Source organism: Arvicola amphibius, chromosome 9 (genome assembly GCF_903992535.2).
Source record: "Arvicola amphibius chromosome 9, mArvAmp1.2, whole genome shotgun sequence".
NCBI lineage: Eukaryota > Metazoa > Chordata > Mammalia > Rodentia > Cricetidae > Arvicola > Arvicola amphibius.
The window spans coordinates 43,505,278-43,520,877 of NC_052055.2; the positions used below are offsets into that span (position 1 = coordinate 43,505,278).

At 36.5% G+C, this 15,600-nt stretch overlaps 1 protein-coding gene across 1 annotated transcript in view; it reads right to left on the minus strand.

The window, feature by feature from the left end:
- Smc1b (structural maintenance of chromosomes 1B) overlaps window positions 1-15,600 on the minus strand; it is a 79,848-nt gene that overhangs the window by 59,997 nt on the left and 4,251 nt on the right. The window contains exons 2-7 of the mRNA XM_038343890.1: window positions 13,570-13,758; window positions 11,814-11,926; window positions 11,528-11,731; window positions 8,385-8,623; window positions 3,690-3,948; window positions 2,712-2,852 (exon numbers count right to left, since the gene is read on the minus strand). Of these exons, the coding sequence (XP_038199818.1) occupies window positions 2,712-2,852; window positions 3,690-3,948; window positions 8,385-8,623; window positions 11,528-11,731; window positions 11,814-11,926; window positions 13,570-13,758 (1,145 nt within the window). The remainder of the gene's footprint in view (window positions 1-2,711; window positions 2,853-3,689; window positions 3,949-8,384; window positions 8,624-11,527; window positions 11,732-11,813; window positions 11,927-13,569; window positions 13,759-15,600) is intronic.

Consider the following 15,600-nt stretch of genomic DNA (forward strand, 5'->3'; position numbering starts at 1 on the left):
GAAAGGGAAACTGGAGGATAAGGAGAGTAGTCTCCACCAGATTTTTAACCTTTAACCTTTCTTCCATAAAATCAATGATAATCCATGAAGCAAACATCTATTTTGTTAGGTACCAGAGTTATAAAAATGAGCAAGACAGGTTGAGGAGATGACTCACATGGCTACACAAATATAAGAACCTGAGTTCAAATCCCCAATAGCCACATAAAGTAAGGAGTGGCTGTACACCCTTGTAACCCCAGTGCTATTGGGGCAGAAACAGGACAATTGCTAGGGCTTGTTGGCTGTTAGCATAGCTTCAGGTTCAGCATAAAACCTTGTCTAAAGGAAATTAAATTAGGACAATGATAGAGCAAAATACATGCTGTATTCTTCTGGGCTCTGTACCAATACAAACAGACACATGTACTCACATGCAAGTACATACGTCTTCCTCCCCTCTCAAAAAAACAAATACATGCAGGATAGTTTTTTCCTAATGGAACGCATATGCCAAAATTAAGAAGCCTAACATAGAAATTCTACTATTTCACTTAATAATTTCATTCAGAGCTAACTATGGTAGTACACACCTTTAATCCCAGCACCCATGGGGCTGAGGAAGGCAGACCTCTGTGAGTTCAAAGCCAGCTTGATCTACATGGTAATCTCCAGGCCAGTCAGGGCTGACTCAAAAGGGAAAAAAAAATCCATTCGGGGCCAGAGGAATGGCTCAGTGATTAAGAGCACTGACTGCTTTTGCAGATGCAAACTCTCATAAGAGACATGCTTCCAGGAAAGAACAACTGAACAACAAATCAGGTAAGTCCATGAGGTCACTTATAGATTTTGACTTAAACTTTTATGTGTACCTAGGGAGCCTCTGGTGGACTTAAAGAGCCAACTTCAGATTTAACTTAAAACATTCTGGGTGCTATGCTGAGACTACTGTGCAGGATCAAGAGTGGTAGTTAAAAAAAAGGGAGGGTGGTAGTAAAGAAAGCTGGTAGGCTACTAAACTGATTCAAACCAAAAATACAGTGATATGGTCAAGAGTGATAACAGCAGAAATGGAAATACAATCGGATTCGTGTTATATTTTCAAGGTAAAGTCAAAAGTTTCCTAAAAGAGAGTCAAAGGCTGGCTCCATATTTTTGACCTAAGTAACTAGTAAAACTAAATTGGAGAGTCATAATTGGAGAGCGGGAAAGACTGTGGAGTAAATTTTGATAAAAAGATTAAAGTTCAGTTTGGGGTCCAACTTTGATATATTTGCTTAACACCCAAACAGGAGAGCCCAAAGTAGCATCTGGAGATATACATGATTGGAGTTTTGAAGATCTTAGAGATAGAGGTTCAAATTTTTAGTGCAGTATTTAAATATGTATAACTACAGATCACCAAGTAAGTGGATACAGGTAAAAGAAAAACAATTACTTAGAAACAATAACAAGTTGGGCTTACAGCAGCACTTAGCATGCTACATACACAAATATCAGAGTGGTTCAGAGAACCTTCATAATGCATAATGAACCATCTTTGCTGAATGTACAGTAACAGTAGTTTTATACCCAACCACTAGTCTTTAGAAAAAGTTAAGAAACATTAAGAGGGAGTGACTACTGAGTTTGTCCTTCACCGTGACATACCTACCCTCACTGTACAAATGCAAAATATAAGGCCCAGGGAAATCTAAATAATTTAGTTATTAGTGAGATTATACACAGTAAGTAACAAGCAAGATGGGCAAGATGGGCTGAAAGCCAAGTCTACCTTACTTGAAGAAAATAACACCATCTTAACAGTTGTTCCCACTGGTGGCACACACCTTTAATCCCAGTACTTGGGAGGCAGAGGTAGCAGGATCTCTGTGAGTTTGAGGACAGTCTGGTCTACAGAGCAAGTTCCAGGACAGGATCCAAAGCTACACAGAGAAACCCTGTCTCAAAAAACAAAACAAAACCCAAAACAAAGCAAACAAATAAAAAAAACAGTTGCTATTCCCAACATAGACAAGCTCCTTCTGCTTAGGCTACAATCATTCCTCAGATATGTGAGGGAATGATTCCAGAACCCATGATTGTTAGGCCTAATTTGCACATTCTCACATTCTTACATAAAATGACAGATTATTTATATACAATCAACACATATCTCTTCCTGAATACTTTAAATCCTCTCTGGTAGACTTAGAATACTTGGTACAGTGTAAATGCTATATAAATAGATGTTATATTGTATTGCTTAGGGAATGACAAAAAGTACATTAAAATGTTCAGTAAACATATTTTTACCCTACTGTTGATCCTCAGTTGACTCCATGGCTTCAGGACCCACAGATACAGAGAGCTGAATGTATCTGACATCCTCGATGACCTTGCAGTCATTTATATTATGAGATTTACTTCCCCCATCCTCCTCCTTGCTCTACTGAATTGAAGTGCACTCTCAGACCATGTTCATTACCATAGAGATGCACAGAAAACATTCCCTGAACAAACAAACGAAGGCACTGACTGCCTACTTTAACTATAAAAGTGTACTAATTATTTTGCTGTGCTAGGGGAATCAAACCCAGGACATCAGTATTCTATCACTAATCTATATGCTCCTAGCCCCTCAGAATTTCTAAAATTTGATATAAATCTATTTATATATTGAGGAAGTAATATAAAGGGAGTAACATCTTACTGCAAATAATTCTAAATTATGACCATATAATCCATGGTACCTGAGTGTCTCCATGCCTCCTCTTTTCAAATGCCAGTCTTTCTTTTTCTGCCTTCTGTTCCCACTGCAGTTTTTCCAGTTGTTGTGTCATTATTGCTACCTTGCGTCTTACTTGCTCCTTAAGCTCTTTGTAACGATCCAGCTACATAAACAGCATTGACACATTACTCATCTAATGAAATTATCTGTACGACATCCTGTTCTCATTAAAATCTTTATACAAATTAGATAATTAGACATCTTCTCCAGGTAAAATATGTGAACTTAATGACAGTCTCCTTATTAAAAACTCTTTAGATAGAACAACAAAGTAATGAAGACAAACTCTATAATTAAGTTCTCTGACAGGAAATCCTGAAAAAAAGCCAATCTGGAGAAAATGGTACTTTTTTTCTATCTTCTTAGTCACAATTACTTTGGTGTATGTATGTTGTGACATAAGACTAGTTTAACTCAATAAAAGAAATGAATAATGATCTTTAATTGAAAGAATGCTTGAAAACAGTTTTTTTAGTTTAGTTATGTTTTACTGATTAATAATTTCAATCCTATATACTGTCTTACATTGACTATTTAACTCATAACTGAGCAGTTAAAATCATCTTAAGTAATTTCCTCTGTCAATTTAGTCTCTTCAAAGCTACATATATATGATCTTTAAGCTTATATAATATCCAACAGAATTGTTTTGTCTTTAAGTTAGTAACAATTACTTAACCTTTATTACAGTATAATTTCAGGTAATAATGGGCTTTAATTAACTCATAAATATTATAACACCATCTAACTATATGAAGGAAAATAGCTTAGTTTCAAGATTAAATTTAGAGTCTGTGAACAGATTAAAGAAAATTAAAATTTCCTACAATTTACATTCTAGGTATAATAACAAATTATCAGAAATGTCATCCTTTAGATCTTTTTAATTAAAAAAGAAACTGAAATAGAAAAATGTTTCTAATATTTTCATTTTTTTCACCTGAGTATTTTCCAATTCAATGTCTCGTCCTTTATGTAAGACTTTTTCTTCCAATTGCTTTTCAAAACTTCTCCATGCTCTATCTAAATCAACCAGTTCTGCCTCTAAGATTTGAATGTCATCTTCCTGCTTAGAACATTGTTTTTCATTGTCTATTATCAATTTCTTAGATAAGTCCAATTTCTTGAGATGGTGAGAAGTATTTTCTTTAGCTTTAATATACTGAGGCCTCTTCTGATTTAAAATTGCTTCAAGAGATCTAAAAAGGAATAAGCAATTCTTATTAATTTATTTTAGCATAAAAAGGAAAGTAATTAATCTATTATTTATTTACATTTTTAGTTTTGGAGACAGGGCTCAAAATGGAGCCCTGATTGAACTGGAACTAGCTATGTATACAAAGCTGGCCTTGAATGAAAAGATATTCCTGTCTCCCATGTACTAGGAACAAAGGCATGAGGCACCAAGCCTGGCTAAAAGAAATTTTGATTAAATATCATTCAAAAATAAATTCTAAAAATTAACTTGCAGAGACGGTTGTAGCCATCAAGCTGTAGCACATTCACTATGTTCCCTTTTAAAAGGGTCCTTACCCACCTCCCATCTCTCTCTCCTCTCCTGCTGTTCCTGTCCCCAGAGACATCTCCCCCTCTCCCCTCCCTTCCTTTTATATTCTCTTTCCCTTAATAAAAGCCCCTCCATGCAAACTGTCTCATGGCATCGTTCTCTAGTGCATTGCTTTTTCTAAATTACTACCTTGTTTTCCTGAGCAGGGAAGGCTCTTCTGGCGCTCCTCCTGCCTGCAGTTAGTTTGACGCATGCCTGAATCCTGAAACACAGCTTTGCTTCTCCAGATAGCTGGGTCCCTCCATCCAAAACCAGCAAGATTGGTGAGCCCCTCCCACTTTCCCACCTTTGGCTATTTCCTGAGTGAGGACTAATCTAGTCTCTTGAGCATGGTTTCTCTCATTTTTTTTTTGGCAGAGTTCACTGAAAGGTAATCACTTCACACTGGGACCTTACCCACCTGCTTCACCTTTAACAGATCTATTTTCTCCTTCACTGGCAGCTTTGTCTTCTATTCAATATTGTCAATTGGGTCTCTGGTGGGGCTACCCTTCTCTGACCATTCCCCTGGATGTGAGGCTTCCTTTCTTAAGAACAGCCTTCTCCTTGTCTTCTGGCTTTTCTCAAAGTCCTGGTACCAGGTGACTGTGTCTCTCTTGGGCTCAGAGTCCTTGGCATCTGTCCTTTGCATGACAACCTAATGAACTTCCTATACCTGTCTTGAAATTGATCCTCTCTGAATTCCTGGGACACTAGAAATTGTAGACCCTTGGTTCTTCTCTGCCTCATTCATGGGAACTGTGTGTCATTATTTATACTTCTTGCTCCCATTGAGATGCTTTTTTGGAGACCCACTGATCACTCCTAATCACCTATTTCATTAGGTGAATGGGAATATAAGAGGGAAGGGGAGGAGGGAGACTGGCCTCTGAGGACTGAAGCAGCAGGAGGACAGAGAGAGGAAGGGAGGGGGAGGAAGGGAGAAGAGGAAAAGAGAGGGAGAGAGGGATGGGAGGTGTTCAGGGTCCTTTTAAAAGGGAACGTAGTGAACAGGTGGTACTCTCAGTGGCTACAGCTGAGGACATATACCCCAAGGTCAGGCTAGTACAGATGCCTAAATACTAACATCCATAGTTGCCAGAAGTTGGGCAAGAGAGAGGGGAAGAGTTGAATAGTAGAAGCAAAAGAATATTTTTTTAAGTGGTTAAACTGTGAATTTGTCAAAATCAAAGGAACATTATAACACCAAGAGTGAACCTCAATGTAAACAAAATTTTTAAAAAACTGATATAGGAGAGTTAGGAATACCAAATGGAATGTAAAATGTAACCAAAGACTAATTTATTACTAATGTATCAAACAACTTTTCTGGTGGGATGGGAAGAGAAAGTGATGGCTTAAGTAATTTTTAGAAGATTTTAAATTATGTTTGTATTTGTATATGGGTATGTACACTAAGTGCAGGTGCCTCTGAAGAACAAAGATGTCAGGTCCCCCAGAGCTGGAATTACAGATAGTTATTAAACATGTTAGGAATTTAATTCTAGTCATCTTCAAGAACTATACACTCAACTCCTAAGCAATTTTTCTAGACTCCTAGCCTAAGTAATTTTCCATAAATTTTAGAAGAAGATAAGTCAATTGGTTATGGTGCCTGCCTTTAATCCCAGCACTCAAGAGGTAGAGACAGGTGGATCTCTGTGTTGGGGCCAGTCTGGTCTACAGAGTAAGTTTCAGGACATTTATACAGAGAAACCCTGTCTCAGAAAAACAAACAAAACAAAACAAATATAATTACACAGAAGCACTGTATTCTAGGTGTAAATTGTTTCTTGAGGGGATATGGGCTGACAGTTCTGATACTGCTATAAATGACAACTGAAACTAAATACTTGTGGGGTTATAGAGATGGCTCAGTAGTTAATAGCACTAACTGCTTTTCCAGTGGACCCAGTTTTAATTCCCAACTCACAACTGTCAGTTCCACAAAACCAATGCACTAAAAATAGATCAATTTTTCTTTTTTAAAAAAGAAACTGAACCAATAGCAATAAAACCAATACCAATAATACCAAAACCAATAGCAGAATTAAGGCCTTTCGTTGTCAAAAGGAGCTTCTAGAAAAACATAAGCCTAGGCAGAGGCAGGCGGATCTCTGTGAGTTCGAGGCCAGCCTGGTCTACAAGAGCTAGTTCCAGGATAGGCTTCAAAGCTACAGAGAAAGCCTGTCTCAAAAAACCAAAAAAAAAAAAAAAAAAAAAAAAACAAAACAAACTCAAGAGGGGGGGAAAGAAAAGAAAAGAAAAGAAAAGAAAAACTGAAGGCTAACATAACCCATGAGGTAACAGATAAAAGTTGGGAGACATCAATATAATTCGTGCTTATGTTGATATGAATACAAACATCTACCTAGGAACTATTTATAGAAATGCATAAATATGGATGCTCCAGTGATACAGCTGGTGAGTGATCAGTACTTATACAGAAATATATATATACAAGTTAGTATATACATCCACACTTCCTAATCTGCCAGATGAGAAAGTCTAGAAACAGTATTAATGACCACTAGGATAGCCAAGGTTACACAGAGAAACCCTGTCTTGGAAAACAAACAAACAAACAAACAAACAAACAAAAATTTTACAAATGACTGAGATGAACCTCCTGTGCAGAAATACAAATATATCATATGGACCTTGCCTCAAAGTGGAGAAAATCTCACCTCTGTGTCAGTTAGAGGACTAACTTTACTGTAGAGAAACCTGACAAGCACAATCTTAACTTAGTCACCTCAGTCAACACGAATAGTGATATCATGTTGATATTATACACAGGATATGACTAGAATATGATGAATGATATTTTTTTGGTTTTTTTCGAGACAGGGTTTCCCTGTAGTTTCTAGAGCCTGTCCTGGAACTAGCTCTTGTAGACCAGACTGGCCTCGAACTCAGAGATCTGCCTGCCTCTGCCTCCCAAGTGCTGGGATTAAAGGTGTGCGCCACCACGGCCCGGCGATGAATGATATTTTACTTCACCTTCAGAAAACCAGCCTATAAAAAGCTTACAAAAATATTTCTTCAAAACTACCATGTTGATAAACTGTCACAGCCCAAAGGAGTCAAAGAACAAATAACTAAATGTAATACATGGTATTCTGGGCCAGAAAAAAGGATGTTACACAGACATTAGGAAAATATGAATGATATATGGATATCATTAATATGTATAAATGTTGATTTATAAATTCTTGACTATACTAATGCAATATGTTAGTAGTAGGAAAAACAACATGGACATATGGGAAAAAGGTGCCATATTTATAATTTTTCTGTATATCTAGAGACATTACAACTAAAATTTACATTTTATTTTTTAAGATTTATTTATTACATACAGTATTCTGTCTGTATATATGCCTGGAGGCCAGAAGCAGGTACCAGAAATCATTGCAGATGGTTGTGAGCTGCTATGTAGGTGCTGGGAATTGAACTTAGGAGCTCTGGAAGAGCAGCCAGTGCTGTTAAACACTGAATAATTTCTCCAGCCCTAAAATTTACATTTTATAAAGTAAACTTCCACTAGGGATGGTAGTGTACACTTTTTATCCCAGAACTCAGGAATCAGAGGCAGGCAGATCCCTGTGAGTTTGAGGGCAGTCAGGGCTAGCTACACAGTGAAACTATGTCTCAAAACAAGAAAGAACAAAACAAAACAACAAAATAAATAAATACAAATTTTTAAAAAGTTCATCTGTAGGCTGGGAATACAGCTCAGTAGTAAACTTGTTGCTTACCAAGTGTGAAGGTCTAAGTTCAGTCAACAGTACTGTCTCCTGAACATATTAACTTCTAAAGTGTCAATTATATTTTCTCAATTTACATGAAACTCAATCTTTGGACTACAGAAATGACTCAGTGGGTAAAGATACTTGCTGACAAAATTAACCTGAGTTTAATTCCTAGAACCCACATGGTAAAAGGAGAAAATTGACTTCTGAAGGTTGTCCTCTGGCCTCCACATGCATGCTGCAGTAAGCATAAGTTGGCACACACGAGCACAAATAACTATCATAAAAAACTTTTTAAAAAGTTTAACTGCTAATATCTATTTTTAAAACTTACTTCAGTTCTTTTTCTGTTTGCTGTAGTTGCCTACTTAACATGCCACGATCCTTTTTCTTAGCTTTAATTATGTTTTCATGGTGAGAAAGAGTGTCTTTTACAACACTCAAATTCCTGTCCATATGCTCTAATTCAGTGTTCAGAACATTAATTTTTTCCTCGTTATAATATAGTTGGAAAAGCATCAGTTGTATCTTGTTTATTTTCAATTCTTCAAGAAGACTTTGGTAACGTTCTGCCTATAAAACAGTAGAAGAGAAGGTAAAAGGGTATATATTTAAGCTTCTGTTCATGACCTCTACTGTGTATTATCTTATCACTGCTAATGAAATTTGTCACAGAAAAGCATTATCTCTTTCCCGTCTTCTCTCTCTAATTTTCTTGGAGAGAGGGACAAGGTCTCATATAGTCCAGCTAGTTAGTCTTAGACCTGCTATGCAGCTGAGGATAACCCTGGACTCCCGATTTTCCTATGCATCTCCCAAGTGCTGGAAATACAGATGTGTACCACCACATCCATCCAAGAGAGATTATTCCTGACAAAGGTAGAATTATTGAAAGGTTTCTTAATATACTTCTAAAATAAAACAGCAATCAAGAAGTGAGTCTGCATTCATGCGCTCAGTGACCAGGTTGTGACAGTAAAGTGCCACCTGTCAACATGGGTTCTCAGAAAGTCTGACAAGTTCCTTAGCACTGCTGGAATCTTCTTCACTGGAATATAAAAGAAGCATTCTATAAATAGGTCCCTAGCCACTTTACAGTGATTCTTAGTAAAATTCTTGCTCTAAGAAGTAATTTTTATACTGATAAAACTAACAGGAATATTAAATTTTAATTACACATGAAAAGGAAGAATTCTCAACATTTGTGCTAGCAGTAAAGAAAATAAGGGAGTGGGCCACTAACCCATGAGGTGGGGTCCTAGTCAACAAAATTTCACTAGCAACTTGTAAACAGATGCCTGCCAAAACTGTTATAAAAAAATAATCAGAAAGTTGAACTATTCTAATTGTCTTTATGAAAATGTTTTACTCTTTGCTGTTTTAAAAGCTGTTTTAAAAGCTGTTTCAGTATGTTCTAAATGCTATGTTCTGACTTAAGGCTCATCCCTTTTCACTAACAAAATACAGAACATATATACACATTTACAATATGAAGAAACTGAACAATAAGGAAAACATTCATCTTTCATTTATTTTCTCAAATATTTACTGAGCTACATGACAGATCCTGCTCTATATGTTGGGAATATGAATGAGGATGAAATGAGATAAATCATTCTTGCTCTTATAAAGCTTATATTCCAGTTTTTCTAATAGAAGGCAAAGGACTCAGAGACTGCTAAAAACACAAACAAAAATAAGGCAATTTTATACAGAATTATGCTACAAAAGAAACTAAATTAGTAATATGATAGAGAGTAGGAGATAATTTAAATAGGGCTCTGAATAATAAGTACTTAGAGAGGAAGTGGTTTGGGGAAAGCTTGAGTTACAATGCATTACCCATGTTAAAAAAATCAGAAATGTGAGAGTACAGCTATGTTCTATTAAGTCAGACATCAGAGAATTTAAAAACATACAATGTTGTGCATGTAATTTGTTTTGGAAATGTAGTTATTTTTTTCATTAATATATTAGTGATGCTAACATGAAATGATCTTAACCAATTAAAGATTATTGAGTCTTAATTTAAAACAGAACAAACAGAGTTGAAGAAATGGCTCAGCAGTTAAGAACACTGACTGCTCTCCTAGAGGACTAGGCTCGATTCTCAGCTCCCACATGGTGGGAGTTTGCAACTCCAGTTCCAGAGGATCCATTGTGTGAGAGGGCCCACTTTAGGTCTTGGCTGCCTGGCTAGCTTATACCCAAAATAATCACACAAAAACTGTATTCATTTAAACACTGCCTGGCCCATTAGCTCTAACTTCTTATTGGCTAATTCTTACATCTTTTTTTTTTTTAAGATTTATTTATTTGTTATATACAGCATGTTTTCCTGCACACCAGAAGAGGGCATCATATCTCATTACAGATGGTTATGAGCCACCATGTGGTTGTGGGGAATTGAACTCAGGACCTTTGGAAGAGCAGGCAATGCTCTTAACCTCTGAGCCATCTCTCCAGTCCCTAATTCTTACATCTTAATTTAACCCATTTTCATTAATCTGTGCATTGCCACCTGACTGTGGCTTACCAGCATGAGTCTAATCAGTGTCCATCTTAGGCAGGAGAACCATGGCTGCTGCCACACTGCCCTTCTTCCCAGCATTCAGTTTGGTCTACTCTACCTATCTAAATTCTGCACTATCAAAAGGCCAAGGCAGTTTCTTTATTCAACCAATGAAGCAACACATAGACAGAAAAACCTCCTACACCAATCCATTATCCTCTTCTGGCCTCTACAGGCACCAGTCACATGGTATATACACACACACACTTAGACAAAACATCCATACACATAAACATAATAAAATTGAAACATAAATATACAAATATTGGCAATACAATTTGTTGTGAAAAACTCTTTGGGGGTCTTCAGTAACTTTTACAAGTGTATAAGAATCAAGATCCAAAAGTGTTGAGTACCTCTGCTATACTGTCTTATATGGCATACAGAAAAAATTTATCTTGGGGCAGCAATATGGCACAGCAGGTTAAATGTACTTGCTGCTGAGCTTAGCAGTTTGCATTCAATCCCCAGGAACCGCATAGTGAAAGGGACCCCTGACTCCTGCAAGGTGTCCTCTGACCACCACATATGGATTTATGGTGCACATAAATACACAAAATAAATGTTGAAAACTATTTACCCTTTTAAATTTTTATTGAATGCCAGGTTTTGTTTCACATTATTGATGGAATCCTTTAGTGCCACACAGCCAATAATTTGAGCGTTTTGTTTGTTTTTAGCCTTTTTTGAGACAAACTTTCTCTGTATAGCCCTGACTGTCCTGGAACTAGTTCTGTAGACCAGGCTAGACTCAAACTGAAGAGATCTGTCCACCTCTGCTTCCTGAGTGCTGGGATTAAAGGTGTGCACCACCATGCCTGACTAAAAACATAATTTTAACAGAATTTTTCTATCGAATATGTACTTATTACTGTACTGTAAGATATTACTTCAGAACATCTTACCTCTTCTTTCTCGATTTTTGCATGCTTCCGTTCTGCAGCTACATTTTTTTTCCGATTAAAATGAAATTGTGCATCTTCTTCAGCTTTTTGTAACATCTTTTTCTTTGCCTCATATTCTCCTATAAACTCTCCTGAAGTACTGATTTCTTCAAAAAACTGAGTTCTCTCTTTGGGTTTTTTCATAGAAATTGACTCTACAGTTCCCTATTAACAACAGTAAAGCATAACAGCATGTAAAATATGGTAACATGTTTTAAAAACAGACCAAATGAGTGTAACTACTTACCTGAAAAACTAGACAGTTCTGTGCTTTGACTATTATGCCTATCTTTTCCAACTGTGCTACATATGCAGAACGAGTCACAGGTTTATCCCCAAAATGAAATTCTGAGCATCCCCCTAAAATAAACAAAATAAACCACTATAGAATGTTTTTACTAAACTAGTTTTACAATAATATAATACACCTATACATAATCTCATTTCATTACTTAACAAATATATATTTATGCTAAAGATTATTTCATGGCAGTAAGATAGTGTTCTATCTCAAAGAGTTCATATCTTAGAGATAAAAACAAAATATTTAAATAAAATAAACAGCATGTGAGAAAGTGGCATCTTGCTGTGAGATAATCCTTCTGTACTCTGTGCATATTTAGCCCTCTCACTGGTTAAAAATAAAGCTGAGTTGGTCTATAGCCAGGCAGAATAAAGTTAGGTAGGAAAGTCAAGCAGAGATACAGAGAGAAAGAAGGGTGGAGTTGGAAGGAGACTTGAGCCAGCCACCCAAGAAGCAAGATACCAGAGGACCAGTAAAGCCACAGCAATGTGGAAATACATAGATTAATAGAAATGGGTTAATTTAAATGTAAGAGCTAGTTACAAATAAGCCTGAGTTATCAGTTGAGCATTCTGTAATTAATATAAGTCTCTGTATATTTATTTGAAACGCGGTGGTCAGTACAAAAGAAAATCTCAGCCGTAGTTCACAGTATCTTTAAGGAACAAAGGGATGTTTCTGCCTGTGGGAGAAGTTATTTCAACTTTGAATAGTGAATAAAGAAATTTTTATTGAAATGGAGAATTTTCAAATAAAAAGCCAAAGGTTAGGTATGGTGACATATTCCAGCACCTTTAGGAGGATCACTTGTGCTTGTGTTAATGGCACGTTGAGAGCACATCACAATCAATAAATGTCCAAAAGGGAGTGAGAAAATTAACCAAAGATTACTCCAAGTGGTAAAATGCAGAAATATTTAAAATATATATATATATATATATGTGTGTGTGTGTATATATATATATATATATATATTACAAGTTAGTAATACAGTTTTCATACTTTAGAAATGTAGTGAAGTCAGACATGGTAGCACCATGTGTGTGATATCTGCACTTGAGAACCTAAAAAGGATTATGAGATAAAGGTCAGTTGAACTACATATCAAGACCTTGTCCAGAAAGTAAGGGAGGGAGGGAGAGAAGATGGAATATTTATTCTAGTGAACTAGAAAGAAAACAGCAACAAGTAAAAACAATAAAATGTATATCTACTTTTTATGATTTTATAACGTTCTTGCATGATATAATTACAAATGAGCTATAGTAGTAACACGGGAAATTCATGAATAAATAAGTAAATAATAATAAATAAACATTTTATTCAAGTTGCTTTTATGTATATATAAGCCAAAATATATTTACAAGAAAACAAGCACAGAGAAGCAGAGAAAGCAGGTTAATAATGTCTCTACTTAGAGAGAGGCTCCCTCCTTTATCTTAAGTAAATATTCAAGTATAAAACTGCTACTTCACAGTAATAGTATTGAAAAAATGAGTCTGCTTAAACAAGAGACTTAATAGGAACTAAAACAGGTTGTTATTTGTTTCTAAGAAAAAGACTGTTACTCATTATGCCAGTGATTAGTCTCACACTTCAAAGAAAGAGCAATCTGACTCTAAACGAAAATTCTCTCTCACTCACACACTCACACACACACACACAAACACACACACACACACACACACACACACACTACCTCGGATAATCCTTGTGAATGTTTTCTCTTCCCCACTGTCCTCTATGTATATAATTTTGACACTTGCAGAAGAAGAAACAGGTTTTCCAATATGTGCTCCATGAATAAGTTCTTGAATATTTTTTACTCTTAAATTAGTTGTTTTTTCTCCCATTACAAAACTAAGTGCATCCATTACATTTGATTTTCCTGGAAGAAGAAAGGAAGATGAAGATTCTTTTTATTTATTTGGATGATCTTTTTTTGAGACAAGGTATCTCTGTTGTGCCCTGGAATCACTTTGTAGACCAGACTGACCTCAAACTCAGAGATCCACCTGCCTCTGCCTCCTGAGTGCTACTATTAAAGGAATGTGCCACAACCACCCAAAAGATTCATTCTTAATGACTGAAAAACCTTCTGAGAGTCAAAGAATTTAAATCACCAATGGAAGTGAAATATAGCCAATATGCAAGTCTTAGAAGCCTTGTCTGGTCAATGTTCAAAATCTATGTGACTGGGAAAACTCCAGGTAGGTGAGTTATTTCTCCTATGTAGCTGTGGCAGGAAGGTGTGAAAGTAAGGATATAAACACATGAATCAAAAACCAATTAACTACATAAAATTAAACAAAACAAACATGGATCTCAGCTCTCTCCTATTACTGAATATCACACAGGGCAAATCACTTAACTTTCCTATTTCAGTAACCCATTTTATAAATTGGGAAATGATCATATAGACATTATAACTGCACCATACCCCTCTATATTTAAAAAAAATTTAACTGGTCTAAAAGAGCTAGTACCAGGACAAGAACCAAAAGCTACAGAGAAACCCTGTCTCGAAAATTCAAAAAAAATTTAAAAAGCTAGCTGGGTAGTGGTGGCACATGACTTTAATCCCAGCACTTGGGAAGCAGAGGGAGGCAGATCTCTGCAAATTAAGAGGTCAGCCTGATCTACAGTGTAAGTTCTAGGACAGCCTGGGCTGTTAACATAGAGAAACCTTGTCTAGAAAAACAAAGACAAAACAAAACAAAAAAACCATAAAAAGTTAAATGCTAACTGAATATAAAATCTCAAGGTATAAACTGAGACTGCTAGAATCTTCATGTTTTAATACTTAGATCTGGGAAAGGTTTTTACAATTCCTTGGTAAGAATGTAAAAAACTTGGTGAGAGCTGGGTGGTGGTGGCACATGCCTTTAATCCCAGCACTCAGGAGGCAGAGGCAGGCGGATATTTGTGAGTTTGAGGCCAGCCTGGTCTGCAAGAGCTAGTTCCAGGACAGGTTCCAAAGCTACAGAGAAACCTTGTCTCAAAAAACCAAACCAAACCAAACCAAAAAAAAAAAAAAAAAACAAACAACTTGGTGAGACAGGACTATGTGCTTCCTTTCTAGGAGTCTGGAATTTGGGTACATGCTAGGAAGAGGGTATGACCATCTCCCAGTAAAAACCCTATGCATTGAGTCCATGAGGTTTCATGGTGGCATTTCAACATGAGAATTTACGGCTTTTCCTGTTGCTGAGTTTGCTTTATACCTCTCCACTGTCATGCATGACAACCCTGAGAAAACTCTATGCCACACACTGAAGGATCAACCAGCAAATCACTAAGCCAGAGGGTAGTCCTGGAAACCTTCAACCCCACTGGTAGATTCGCCATATGGGGAAACTTAAAGATGAGTTCTATAAAAACTATAAAATTTGTGTCTAAGTCAGCTGTGATGGCGCACACCTTTAATTCCAGCACTTGGGAGGTAGAGGCAGGTGGATCTCAGTGAGTTTGAGACCAGCCTGGTCTATATAACAAGCTCCTGATCAAGGCTATATAGTGAGATCCTGTCTCAAAAAACTAAACAAATCCCTTGTGTTTGAAACAAGGAATTCAAATATTTTATCTCCTTACCAAGTAAATCCTTTCCTACACAAAGGTTCTGCTATTTTCCTAGAACTTAAGTGATTTAATTGGCTGAATGCTTCCTGCTTTTGCCCCAATTATTTTCAAACTAGCCAGTTGCCAGCTAATGGGAAAAAGACTCAGACAC